This window comes from Acanthochromis polyacanthus, chromosome 14 (genome assembly GCF_021347895.1).
Source record: "Acanthochromis polyacanthus isolate Apoly-LR-REF ecotype Palm Island chromosome 14, KAUST_Apoly_ChrSc, whole genome shotgun sequence".
Classification (NCBI taxonomy): Eukaryota; Metazoa; Chordata; class Actinopteri; family Pomacentridae; genus Acanthochromis; species Acanthochromis polyacanthus.
Genome location: NC_067126.1, coordinates 6,607,867 through 6,622,302, shown reverse-complemented (window position 1 = coordinate 6,622,302; position 14,436 = coordinate 6,607,867). Strand labels below are relative to the sequence as shown.

Here is a 14,436-nt window from a genome sequence, read left to right as displayed (position 1 = left end):
CCAACTTGTCATTTAAAATCACATCGTTAGTAATCGAAGTTTTGTTAAAAAGAGAGTGTTCAGCATGGCCATGTTGATGCTCGTGCTGAACATGTGCTCCTCCCGGCGTTTCAATGGAATCAAAGTTCTTGATCTATAAACAGTCCAGGTTTTGTTTGATCTGTGAAAAACAACAGCTGGGATATTGTGGGTGATGTTGTCCGGTGTATCTGTGAGCAGAGGGGAAGTGAGGTGTGTGTGGTGAGTGGTGAGTGGAGGTGGCTTATGGGCAGTCAGTCAGCTGGTGTTGATTGAACTGCATAGAGAATGTTTGCTGTTAAAACCGAGCTGCCCAGTGTGCTCGGATGCAGTCCATTGTGTCGATACAACCCAGGGCGGTTCCAGAAGAGGTCAAGAGGTTAAAATCGTGCCTTCCCTCTACAGTCCAGACTTTTCTCTTCTCTCGGTGCGTTTTCAATCAGAGGCTGAGCGGCAGGTGCAGGCGTTTAGTAAACAGCAGAGGCAGAGTGCGGGCAGGTGTTCCTGTTCATCATCTCCACTCGCCTCCATAAAACCAGACGCCACTGTTCACTCGACGCGGGACCGTGAACTTTCACTCGTTAGTACAGCACACTATTCAGCCCTTGCCAGTTTATTTTTGACTCTCAGTAATCCTGTTTTTCTTTGTTTAGTTCTATCACCTACCTGTGTCTCCTTGATCCGCTATTGCTCCGTTCCATCCATTGGAGAGAACCCAGGGATTAAAGTTCTCTGTCTGTAGACGGATTTCCGTCAGTTGGAAAAAGAGGGAGGGAAAAAAAGTTGCACGCGCATTTGTTGTGATTGAGTTTTGATGATGGAATTAATGACACTGGTGTAAACCAATAAAGCCAGCCAGAGCCTTGCTATTAGCCAGTCAGAAACAGAGGAGGGCGGCTTCACCACTGCCCCCCAGAGAAGGATCTGGAGCTTCTCTCAGCCATTCCGCTCCAGTGATGAAAAAACAAAGTACGAACGGGTCCACTGGTCTGAGGGGACAATGTAACCAGAAAATATAAAAAATAAAAAAAGCACCCCCTCCTCAGCTGGCCGGAGAAGCGGAGCTTCATGCCATTACAGTTCAAAAAGGAAGATGGCCGACTGCACTAAGAGCTGAGCTGTACTCTGTGCCAAAAAAAAACTCCCAATTATGCCATCACATCTAGTCTGAGCAGTGATCTGAACCTAAATCAAACTGGATTCGCCTGTCGATGAGCCGATAGAGGATTTGGAGGCCTACATTGATGCATTTTACAACAAAAACACTATGCCCAACAACAAAGGAGAGGCCATAAACACCCGAGCTAAGCCGAACCCAAGCGAAATGGAATCCTGTGGCATCAGCAAGTCTATAACATCTATAAAATTACAACTCAAGAAGCTTGATTTACTCGAGCAACTGATAATAGATGTTAAAGAACTGAAGCACTCTGTGGAGTTTAACAACTCACTCATCGAGGTGCTAAAGGCCGACAATGCGTCACTCCAGACCGAAGTGAACAACCTCAAACATTTGACAGCCGAACTTCAAAAAGACAAAATCAAGATGGCAAATTCCATTCTTGTTCTACAGTGCCGAAGTATGAGGGATAACTTCATTATACACGGACTTGCAGAAACAAAAAACGAAACTCACCAGAAATCAGAAGAACTTCTTAAGACATTCCTTGTCAACGAGTTGAAAATGAAGCCTGAGGATGCCGGAGCTGTTCGCTTCTCCAGGGTACATCGACTCGGGAGGACCAAAGCTGACCAACAGAGGAGTCCCCGTCCCATTGTGGCTAAAGTTGTGGACTCAAAGATGAAGTCTGCCGTCATGTCTAGGGGCAAAGAACTAAAAGGCTCCAATTACTCCATCAGCGATCAGTTCCCGCCGGAGATCATGACCAGACGGAGGCTGCTACAACCGATCATGGCCGAGATGAGGAAAGCCAAAAAGAACGCCCGTCTGTTCATTGACAAGCTCTACATCGACGGTAAACTGTACAGGAATCCCCGAACAACCTACTGGTTGAGTGGAGGTGATGAAAATATCATTCCTGAACTCCAAGAGGAACTGTCTGTCAACGCTGCAGCATGCTGCCTCCCTACAACTGTAAACACAGACGCGTGATGATGACGTTGCTGAAAACGCCTCCTTGTCGTCATAACAACCTCTGAACCTGGAGGACGGTGAATGATCTTTCTCTCTCTTTCACCTATCGTATCACTCCCCCTCTTTTTTCTCCTCTCCTCTCATCTGTTTTTTCATTTTTGGCTTGGGAATTGGCAATAATACTACCGGCTAACTAGGGAGGACGAGGCCTTCCTTGTTTGATTGTCTGCTCTGTGACAATGCAGTTGGTAATGTCCACAGAGTGTGTCTGTGTGTCTGAGTGTGTGAGTATATGTGTATGTGTCTGTCGGGCCGTTGTCGGAATGGATGAGTGTATGTACATGTCTGTGTTATTAAGTGTTTGTCTTTGTTGCAGGATCTCAGTAAACCACACCAGTTACTTTGTACATGGTTTTTAATGAATTAGTCAATGAAGGAGATGAGGTGACACAGTGTATTGATTATCTTAGAAATATAAGCTATAATCAGTATATTCCTGAGCAACTAAAACATATAACAAATGTAAACAATTGTTCTTTCTTGCATTTAAATATCAAGAGCCTGACTAGGCACCATGATGATCTAGTTACTTTCCTTATAAACACAGGCTGCAACTTTGATGTAATCGGTTGTAGTGAAACCTGGTTGAACGATAGGTCATACACTGACATCTTAAATCTTAATGGCTATAAGCTGTTTACCAAGAACAGATGTGGCAGATCTGGTGGTGGCGTGTGCTTATATATCTCTTCCACATACAATGTGAAAATTTGTGTTGACATTGTCATAGCAGATAATCATAGTGACTCCCTCTTTGTTGAAATAAGTGGTAAAAATAAGAAAAACCTTATCATTGGCGTGATCTATCGTCCCCCAGACGCTGATCTTGAACTCTTTAGGGCCAAACTGGAGGAAGTATTATTTTCTATAAACAATAAAAATAAAAGTTTTATCCTCCTTGGCGACTTCAATGTTGACCTCTCCAGGGATGATGCAGCTAAGAATGACTTTATAAATACATTACATTCTTCATCCTTCTTCCCCACGATTAATACTTATACCAGAGTCACTCACTCAACAAAGTCGATTATTGATAACTTCATCACAAATATTCAAAATTCTTCAGTTGTATGTGGAACTGTACTCTCTGAGATTTCTGATCATTTCCCTATTGTATTATTTCTTGACCTTCCTGCTAAGCCTTCACTCACTCGCCATAAAATAAAAATAAAAATACTCAATGGAAAAACCATACGATGTCTGAGTGAGGACCTGCAGGCCAAGCCATGGTATAGAATATACAATTGTACTGATGCTGATGCTGCATTTGAATATCTAACCGCAGAAATAACTGACTCCATTCAAAGGACCATTCCTGAGAAAATTATCACAAGCAGCACAACTAAGTAAAATCCATGGATCACAAAGGGCATATTGGAATCTATTAAGCATAAAAATAAACTATACAAAAGATACATAAATAATCCTAATAATAATAATTTATATGAATACAGTAATTATAGAAATAAACTTACACATATTATCAGAATGAGGAAAAGTAATTATTACGCAGAATTGATAAACGCATCACAGGGTGATTCCAAGAAATCTTGGAGAGTGCTAAACAAGGTCTTAAACAAAGGCCAAAAAACTCCTGTGATCCCTGACCATGAATATAATACAAGCAACGTCACCAGCAATAACAGTCTTGCTAACAAATTCAATGACTACTTTGTTTCCATTGGTAGTAGCATATCCAGCAAAATTAGTCAGCCTCAGGATGCCTCTTTTAAAGACTATCTCTCAGGTAACTACCTGGACTCCTTTTTCCTGAATCCAACTACCTGTGATGAGGTCTATAAAATAATCATGAGTATGAAGAGTTCAAACTCAGCCGGAACTGACGGAATCTCTAGTAAAATTCTGAAAAGCATCTCCAACATAATTACTGCACCTCTTACGCACTGTATAAATGTATCTCTACTCTCTGGAGTAGTACCACAAATGGCAAAAATTACACGAATTATACCAGTTTTTAAATCTGGGGATGAGAATTATTTGAGCAAGTATAGACCAATATCAATCTTACCCACTCTCTCCAAGGTTTTAGAAAGAGTAGTTTATAACAGACTCAACAGCAACCTTGACAAGAAAAACATCATTGTCCCATCCCAGTATGGATTCAGAAAGAAAAACACTACATATATGGCAGTACTTGATTTAACCGATAAAATCTATGATGCAATCGACAAAGGCGACTATGGTATTGGCATTTTTTTGGACCTATCTAAAGCTTTTGATACCATCCAGATTGATATCTTAATCAGTAAATTAAAACACTATGGCATTAGAGGCTTAGCGCTAGACTGGTTCCGCAGCTACTTGCTTGGAAGACATCAGTACGTTTTCATCAACAACCATAATTCATCATACAAACCCACTAACCATGGTGTTCCCCAGGGTTCCATCTTAGGGCCGCTCCTCTTCATCTTGTATATAAATGACTTTGTTAATTGCTCGTCCATATTACACAAAGTATTATTTGCCGATGATACAAACCTGTTCTTCTCCCACAAAAATCCAAATACACTTGAACTAATCATAATACGAATTCCTTAATTTTAAAAAACATATTGACGAACTGATCACTAAACTGTCCGAATATGCTGCTCTGTTTTTTAAATTGAGACATTATCTTCTACTCTCTGCACTTCTCGCTCTGTATAAATCTTTGTTTGAACCTCATCTACAATATTGTAATATCATATGGTGCAATACATTTCCATCTCACTTAAAAAAGCTTCAGATACTCCAAAAAAAAGTCATACGTGCCTTAACATGGTCGGTATTTAACTCCCCCACAAAAACAATCTTCCATCGCCTCAATCTCCTGAGGCTCAGTGAATACAACTACTTTCAGAATGCTTGTATAATGTTCCAGACTGTCCACAAATTAAATAGTAAACTATGTCACCTCATCCCAATCTGTGCTCCTACGCACACTTACACCATCAGGAATAAAAACCTAATCACTGGGAAAAAGAGAAGACTAAAATGTACAAGTTTTAGCATCATGTGCAGAGGACCACAGATCTGGAATGAGCTTGATGAACAATTAAAAATGTCACATTCTGTTTCCATATTCAAGAAAAAACTAAAAACTCAACTACTAGAAATGTATGTTTAATGTGCTGATTGGAAATTGTATTAACATCTGAACCTTGCTTGCACGTGTTAACTCCTCCTTGTTAAAACTACTATTTGGTACTTCAAATTGAATTCAACGTAACCCGAACATTGAGATTGTCTATTGTTTATCTGTATGTAAATTATCTGTTTGTATGTCGTCCATAATTATTTGGATTATCTGGCCAATATCCTATATTCATGGTAAACTGGGCCCCCTATTTAAAAGCTTTAAATAGTTTCCTTGGGGTGACCCTTTTCACACATCTGCCTGTGTAAAATATTGGAAACAAAAATATGTGTTGTATACACCATGTATTGTATTGTTTTGATGTGTGAATAAAACTAAAACTAAACTAAAACTAAGCTTTGGTGCCGTGCTAATGCACAAATGAAATGTCCATGACGCGGTAGCGGCGGTCCAGTAGGCGTTCGGGGCTCAGGGGTCCGGTCCAGCGCGTGCCACCAGTGGCGTCCACCACCACCCGCTCCTGCTGTCTGTCCCACGTCGGTTGCTTCGTTTCAACAGTGGCAAGACACTCAAGTCGCCGCCCGCGTTTCGACGGCACAGTCGCAATAGCAACAGCGGCTCCAGACGTGCGCACTTACTCCCACCCGTGCCTGTTTACGACAGGTCCTGCACCAAGTTTGACATATTTTCCACATGCCAATATGGACGCACTGATTCTGAAGGAAGGTTCAAACGTTTCAGAAATTGATAAATGTGTAAAAAACAAATGGAGATGGGCATGGCTTAATGAGACGGGCGACGAAGGAAAGCCAGTTAGTTCTTGGTGCAAAAAGCTAAAACTGCCAGGAACTTGTGTTTGTGTTGTGTGCCACAAAAATATTCAGTATGGCAGTAATGGCAAAAAAAGTCCTTATGTGCCATCAGGCTGAGGAAAAGCACAAAAGTGCTGTTCATTCCCTGCAGCACACCACCTCCTTGCCAGGTGCTGCAACAACAAGTGAGGTCTGTGCAACTATGACTGACTGTGTGTGTAACTTGAAAGTTCGCATATGTGCATTCATCGCTGAGCATGACCTGTCTTTCACCATGTCTCAGCCACTCGTTCACCTAGTCAAGTCCATTGTACAAGATCCGAGCGCACTCTCCAGATTGTCTATTTCGAATTCACATGCCTCCTGTCTCTGCACACATGGCATTGCTGTTCAGCACCAAATTGAACTGTCAGGCAAATTACAAGGAAAGCTGTTTTCTTTAAATGCTGACGAGTCAACTAATGCAAACATGGACAAGATCCTTAATGTCTTGGTCAGATACTTTGACGAGGATATGGGTAAAGTACTGACCCAACATCTGGCCTCAAGAAAAGCCAACATTGCAGATGCAATCACACTAACAAACACATTGACAGATATCCTCCAGTCCAAAGGATTAAAGTGGGATCAAGTTGTGTCTATTCTGTTAGATAATTGTCATGTTATGAGAGGAAAACAGTCTGGAGTGGAGACTCAAATAAGACAGCAAAATCCATCACTTCTGGACATCAGTGGAGACACCGCCCACATGGTGTCAAATGCTGCAAAGGCCATGTTGAGTCCATTCCAAGGATATGTGGAGACATTTTGCACAGATGTCTACTATGACATTGAAAAATTACCCAAACAAAGGGAAATCTTTGCAGAGTTCCAATCCTTGCTGCATTTTGAAAACAAGAAGAGCCTAATGCGTCCCATCAGCAGCAGGTTCCTGCAAATGCTGGATGTGTGCAACAGATTACCTGACCTTACTGATCCACTGATTGTGCACTACTACAGCATCCTGCCTGCAGCTTATCAACATAAACACAGGTAAATGATGATTAATATTGTGTTTTTACTGCATAGCATCTTTGTACTAGACCAAATTTGTAAAATTTCATGAAATATAAAAATATAGGCTATAACCATTTTATTGTTGCCTCTCAATCTAATGTGTCTGCCTGTATGCTTGTTGTGATAGAGGGCTCCTGAACCACATCCTCGATAAGCATGCAGTTACATCTGATGAGAGGGCTAGGATCAGAGTACTGCAAGGAAATGGCAAAATCTGCCAGCATCGGAACGGATCTCAACAAGAACCGGAAGACACGCATCTGTATGCTTTTCTCAGAGTTTGACAAGCTCACAGCCATGGTGGATCTATACAGAGGTATCCTCACTTTAAGCGAAAAGAATTTTGTGAAATTACAGCCAAACATTTTTACAACAGTTTTAGAATTTGTCAACAGGCCTAAGGAAGAACGAACTGGTGTATGTTTGAGACTGAGTCTAAATGACTGTGTCAAATTTTGCATTTATATAATGTTGTATCTATGTCGTAATACCTATTCTGACAAACACCCTTGAAACAAAACTAATAATAAAAGAAGAAAATGCATCTATGCTTTGTTATCAGAAGATAATTTGTTCAAAATATTCAGCCACTTTTAAATCAGGTTTTATTGTGTTTTACAGGTGTACTTCCAACTTTCTAGTTGTTTCTGAAGAGGTTGCAAGTTGAGAAGCCCTTGGTCCATGCGCTGCATTCTGAGATGATGATGCTGATCCGGGAACTTTTGTCCAAGTTCATAAAGCCTGCCACCATCCCCTCCAAGGTGAAGGCCTTGTTAAGGGTTGTTGTTCAGGACAGAAGCCTGCAGTACCCTGACAAAAGGTTGTCTGTGGGGAGGTTCAGCTACTTTGCCTTGACCAAAGCCAGAGTGGAGAAGAAGCACTGGGTGCAGGGTGTCTACAATTCTCTCAGAGAAGGCTACATCAAGGCAGCAACATTTCTCCAGAAAAACCTTCCTCTCAGCAATAATATCATCATGTCTTTGTCTGCACTAACACTGTCATTAATTACTCATGAAACAATTCAGAATGCATTCATCACCTTGGCCAAAGCCTTGCCAAATGCAGTGACATCAGAGGACAGTTCTGCTACTAAAGCCTCCTCCTCAGCCTCCTCCTCTGCTGGAGTCACAGCACCAGGAGCCTCCAAAGCCTTCTCCTCTGCTGGAGTCAGAGCACCAGGGGCCTCCAAAGCCTCCTCCTCAGCCTCCTCCTCTGCTGAAGTCACAGCACCAGGAGCCTCCAAAGCCTCCTCCTCTGCTGGAGTCAGAGCACCAGGGGCCTCCAAAGCCTCCTCCTCTGCTGGAGTCAGAGCACCAGGGGCCTTCAAAGCCTCCTCCTCTGCTGAAGTCACAGCACCAGGGGCCTCCAAAGCCTCCTCCTCTGCTGGAGTCAGAGCACCAGGGGCCTCCAAAGCCTCCTCCTCTGCTGGAGTCACAGCACCAGGGGCCTCCAAAGCCTCCTCCTCAGCCTCCTCCTCTGCTGGAGTCACAGCACCAGGAGCCTCCAAAGCCTCCTCCTCTGCTGGAGTCACAGCACCAGGAGCCTCCAAAGCCTCCTCCTCTGCTGGAGTCAGAGCACCAGGAGCCTCCAAAGCCTCCTCCTCTGCTGGAGTCACAACTCCTAGACCCTCCAAAGCTTCCTCTTCAGCTGGAGTCACAGCAACACCAAAGAAAACCCAGAAAAAAACATCGAGTGTGCTTGAATTATTTGGTTTTACCTCCAAAAAACTAAAGACATAATTCAAACTTGTGTTTAGTTCTGGTACTATTGCACTTTTGTTAACTGTTCTATTTATAATTGTTCTGTCCTGTTCCTGAGGAATAAAACCTGAACAGAAAAGATTTGCAGATGGTTACTTGTTTGACTGCATTACAAACTGAGTCAAGCTCTGCAAAATGCATCAGTTTAATTGAATAGAACAAAACATTTAAGTTAAAAGCAAACAACAACAATAAATAAACCGCTCAAAACAACTTAAATGCTGTATTACAGAAACTGAGGGACTGATACAGCATTTAACCTTTTTTCTTGAAATCTTTGGGAAACTATTGCGCGAATAAGGTGTCATTCTTAATGTGTAGTGCAGCATATTGCAGGGGAATATGAACTGACCTGGAAAAAAAATTCAGTCAAAAATATTTTTTTGCTTTAATCCCTGAGAGAACCTCACTTGTTGGATTCCCCGGGTTTCACGCTTCACCCAGTCAGCTCTCCATTTTTGTTCTTTTAAGCAGGCACCTGTTGCCAGCCTCCCACACCAGGAGCTCCGTTCGCCTACCAGTTCGCCTAACCCTCCCAGTACGACACCCGACTCTCCACCGCAGTCCCACACTTTCCACTTGCTGGGTCATCTCTCTACCTGGAGGATTAGAGCCCATCCACAACACAAACTCTGTTCCCCTGCCCAGTCAGTTAAGTCCCTAATACCGAGCACAACCAGAGAATAGTTACTTGTGATGAACTAATGTTCCTCCATCGTTTGTTTCTATTTACTGTTTAGTTGTCAATTCCAGCTAAGGTTAATTTATGGGCTTTACATATTTAGCTGTTGCTGTTTGCATTATTGGGTTTTGGGGATTCCATTAGGTTAATTGTGAGTCAGGGTTTTTTGTTTAGTTTGTATTTCTTCTGTATTCCTCTCCTGGTGGTACCAGACCGGGGTTTACATTCTGTTTTGCTTTAGTGTAGTTCGTCTTTCATTCCCTTACAGGGAATCTTGTTCAGTCTGCCTTTGGCGGGAGAGACAGTTCTGGGTTTTCGTAGTGTTCTGGTTTCCCTTTGTAGTTCTGTACAGTTAGTTCTGAGTTTAGCATAGTTCTGGTTTCTTGCTGTATTCTGTATTATATTTTGCACTTTGTAAAGAAAAGCATTCTTAAACTTTTCTGCCTGTGATCTCTATTTCCAGCACCTGAGCCTCTGTGAAGGTGTGCTGAAGCCAGGTGCTCAAGGTGAGGAGTCTGGAGAAGCGCTCGACACTGAGATGGAGATTTGGTATGGACCCGCCAATGAAGACTGACTTACCACAGCTTTTCAGAAGGCTGAAGAGGTCCATAAAATCCTTTCTAGTCAGCTCAGACTGTCGTCAGGTCACGTCGTTTGTGCCAACATGAATTATCATACAGTATACGGAGGATGGGATGGACTATAACGGCTCAGGAAGTTTGTCCAGGATAAAGACAGCGGTGACACCAGGAAAACACCTTGTGGTGGCATTGAAGAAACGGATAACCCTGACAATGCAGTCGCCGATGATGAGTGTTGTGGGACTGAACAGAGGATGAGGTGACAGGTGAGGCTAAGCCAGCAACGCCACCATCTGGAGCTGGGGAATGCTTCGCTGGCACTTTCAGGCGATGAGCAGGGAGAGAGGTCGGAGCCGGACGCATGTTAATCCGCTGCAGTGCTGAGGCTGGCCACTCAACGCGAGGAGAGGCGGTGGTCCTTGTGCTGACAGTAGTGCCTGATCTGGCGGAGGGGAGCTCCATGGGCTCTGGGTGCTGCTGGCTGCTATGGCAGGGAGCAGCCTCAGCTCCAGGATGAGGATCCTGCATCGTACTAGGGCAGTGGAGGCTCCAAGAACACCTCCACACAGCCTCCTCTAGAAGCCTCCAGCGTGACGTATAAGCCCAAGCTCGGGATGACAGCTGCTGATCCGGGATCACTGCAGAGAAACCCTTGGTATCACCAGGAAGCAGCGGAGGGGGATCCACCGAGCCCATGGATGCTGGGTCATTGGAGCAGGAAGCTGCAGACACACCGTTGGTCACTGGTGCAGAGGAAACAACAGGAGCTGAGCTCAGGCCTTCACCATCAGCTGGCTTTTCTTCAATCTGCGACAGAGCCATGAAGTGATTCAAGAGGGAGAGTGGACGCGAGACGGCTCTGACTGGGGTTTTCTGCCTGCCCTGAATCACTATCTGTGTCCATGATCGCTGGCGGCTGGGTGTAGAGCAGGATGACGGTCGTGGACAGGAGGGATCCCAGGGTGCCGTGTCCTGGAAGGCCGCAGAGAGAGAGGTAATCCGCATGGACTGCTCATGGGCACCTCAATTGGCCTGGTCAGCAGAGCGTCTTTGTCCCTCAGTTCACTGGAGAGACGACGAATGTCTTCCAGCAGGTCAGCTATCTTTTTATCAGCCTTCCTGAGTTGTGGGTCTTCCCAAAGGCACACGGAGGTAGCCATGTAACACTGCGCTACGGATTGTAGCGCTGTTTCCTTGAAAGTTCAGATCACAGACCTACTAAAAACTTGTGCTGAACACTCGCCACAGACAAGTCGTTATTTAAACCAAGGGCAAGGAGGATGTTAATTTTTTGTGTAAGATCTTGTAGTGATAGAAAGAAGCTCACTGTGGACTCATTTTTCACTGCAAAACAAAGTCTTGCACCTCTATGACAACAGAATAGCCATGGCTAGAAGTAGAGGGAACTCAGAAATGTCTCAGCATGACACAGCTATAGTGCTATAAATTACATTGAAAAAAAATAAACAAGTGGAACTTTTTAAGTTTATTTTTCAAAGATTTTTAAAAATGGAGTCAACATTAACCATTTTGAGGTGGAATGTACATATTTGATACTGCAGATACACACACACTACCATTCAAAAGTTTGGAAGTCACTTATAAATTTACTTATTTGTGAAAGAAAAGCATTTTTTTCTCAACGAAGGAAACATTTATTTCATCATAAATCCAGTCTAGACATAGTTAATGTGGTAAATGACTATTCCTGCTGGAAACGGCTGATTTCAATGGAATATCTCCATAGGGGTACAGAGGAACATTTCCAGCAACCATCACTCCTGTGTTCTAATGCTACATTGTTTTAGCTAATGGTGTTGAAAGGCAAATTGATGATTAGAAAAGCCTTGTAAACGATGGTTAAAATTTTGATGACAATGATTGTAAATTATAAAAGACACCTTAGTGTATGTGGGAGATTGATTGAAAGAGACTGAACAAGATTTACATTTACACTTTTACTGATTGTACTGTCATTTGTTGACAGACCATGTCATTGCAATACAGAAAGGAAAACAGCACTGCAAAGCACAGAAAAAATAGAAATGTGAATATGGGACAATCTCCTGAGGGAAAACTGTGCATGCAGTGCTGCAGGAATTACAGTGCAGTCTTCCTACACCTCCTGACGTTCCTGTCTGTTGGGCCACAAGTTCTCATCCACATCACAAGTATCTTCTTTTGCGTCTTTCAGCAATTTCAGAAAACCCTCACCCGTCATACATTTCCCTTCATGAGATAAAGTCAGTTTTCACCCGGGCGCAATTTACACATTCAGGACATATTTAGAGAAAACATCCAATGGAAATGTATAGAAACATCCTTGACATATTATGAAAACGTGTTCAACCTTTTTGCATGCAAAGACTTATGTGATGATCTAATGCCTAAATGTTGTGGAGAGTGAAACTATTCAGCAGAGACCCTTTATAATACATTTTGATCAACATGACATAAGCAATTGATAATGTAGGAAACAGCAGAACATTGTATGTAATCATTGGCATGGATGTACCAAAGCATGAGCAACTTGTTCAAAGAAATGAGAAACTGCTTTTCTGATGTGCACAAGTGACAATGATGTGAAGATTGAACGAGTAGTTTTGAGAATTTCAATTCTGATTTGAGAAATGTACCAAAGCAACTGAGAAAAATAGTAATATCCAGCACAAATGTCTATCACACAGACAAATTGCAAAGTGCACAAATACTGAACGACTGCAGAAGTTTTCCTTGCTGAATACTAATATTCTCTTCCTGTGTCCTTCTGTGACATAACTGTTGGATTTAAAGACTGATTTGACATTTGAAATAGCAATGGGGAGACTTTATAACTATCTACCTGGAGGAATCCAAAACACTAGTTAGTCTAGATAAGTTTGTCTGTGCTTTATACTCAAAATCTGACAAATTCTTCCAGCTGTTGGGTTTAAAAGTCACAGCTTGTTATAAAAATGAGGAATTTTGTCTGAAATGATCATGTGCAGGAGTAGACAGTAAAGCGCTTGGTGTAAGGTAAACAGATTCTGTTATGTACAATAACATGTTCACCCTCAGTTTTCTTAAGACCTGAAACATTAATGTCTGCATTATTATATTTTTTTTTACCAAAATCTGAAATTTTGAATAAAAAAAACCACTTTGAAATGTTTATTCTATGATCAATATGCATTTTATTAATACAGGCACAGCCAGTTATTCTAATGCAGAAACACACAGGATTAATATTTAAAACTGATTTCTTGACAGTTAAGATAGTGAAATACACAGAAAAACTATCAGAATAAAAGTCGTGCTGATATTTTGTTTCACAACAGCAATAAAAGTGATTCCACATTAGAAATCAGTCTTGATGGTTTGGGCTTTGCAAAAAAGCATTTTGAGGTGTTGAAAAATTGCTTTCATTTTGAGTCCGTATATAAACGGATTAAACAGAGGATGATACAGAACTATTTGTAGCGTCATTATCAAATGTGCAGTTTTTGGAACATCAGTGTCCACTCGAGCTATGATCGTGTTGTATACAGTCAGCAATGAGAAGTTGATTAATACCAGCAGGTGAGGCAAACAGGTCTCAGCAGCTTTTTTTCTGACTTCTTTACAGCTTCGATAGGATATTACAAGTATTCTTGCATATGTAAAAACTATGAAGAGCAAAGGGAATATTACGTGATCCAGTAAACTCACCACACCAAAAATATGAATTATTCTTGATGCAGCACATTGAAGTCTGTAGATTGCATTGTTACAAAATACTGAATTTAAATTGAAGTCACACAGTTTTGCTTTAGCACTCAGTATGGTTAGGACTGCCATGTGAGAGGCAGGTACAATCCAACACAAAACCAGGAAAACAGTCACAGCATTTTTTGTCATGATAGTTGGATACTGCAGAGGCTTGCATATAGACACATATCTGTCATAGGCCATCGCTGATAAGAGCAAGAATTCAGAACCACCTAAAGAGTAAAATGAAAAAAACTGAAAGAGGCATGCAGGATATGAAATGATCTGTTCTTTAGATAAGAAATCAGTCAGAAGCTTTGGGTAAACCGTCGTGCTGTAAAGGACACAGTTCAGTAGCAAAACTGCAATGAAAACATACATGGGCTCATGGAGGTTCTTGTGAATCCAGATCAGGAAGACGATAGTAGAATTACTGCAGATTATCAGAATATATACTGCAAACATAGTTATAAAATAAAGATATCTGTATTTGTCCATTTCCACAAACCCACCAAGTTTTATATGAGTAACATTTAACTCATCATCCAT

The 14,436-nt window shown here is 42.0% G+C and overlaps 1 protein-coding gene across 1 annotated transcript; it reads right to left on the bottom strand.

The window, feature by feature from the left end:
* Positions 1-13,497: 13,497 nt before the first annotated feature.
* On the bottom strand, positions 13,498-14,436 carry LOC127537251 (olfactory receptor 11A1-like). The gene has a single exon (XM_051959398.1). The coding sequence runs from the start codon at positions 14,434-14,436 to the stop codon at positions 13,498-13,500; it is 939 nt and encodes a 312-aa protein (XP_051815358.1).

Bases quoted from the DNA above. Each gene is read 5' to 3' on its own strand.
- LOC127537251 (XM_051959398.1), bottom strand. From the start codon at position 14,436: ATGGATGATGAGTTAAATGTTACTCATATAAAACTTGGTGGGTTTGTG.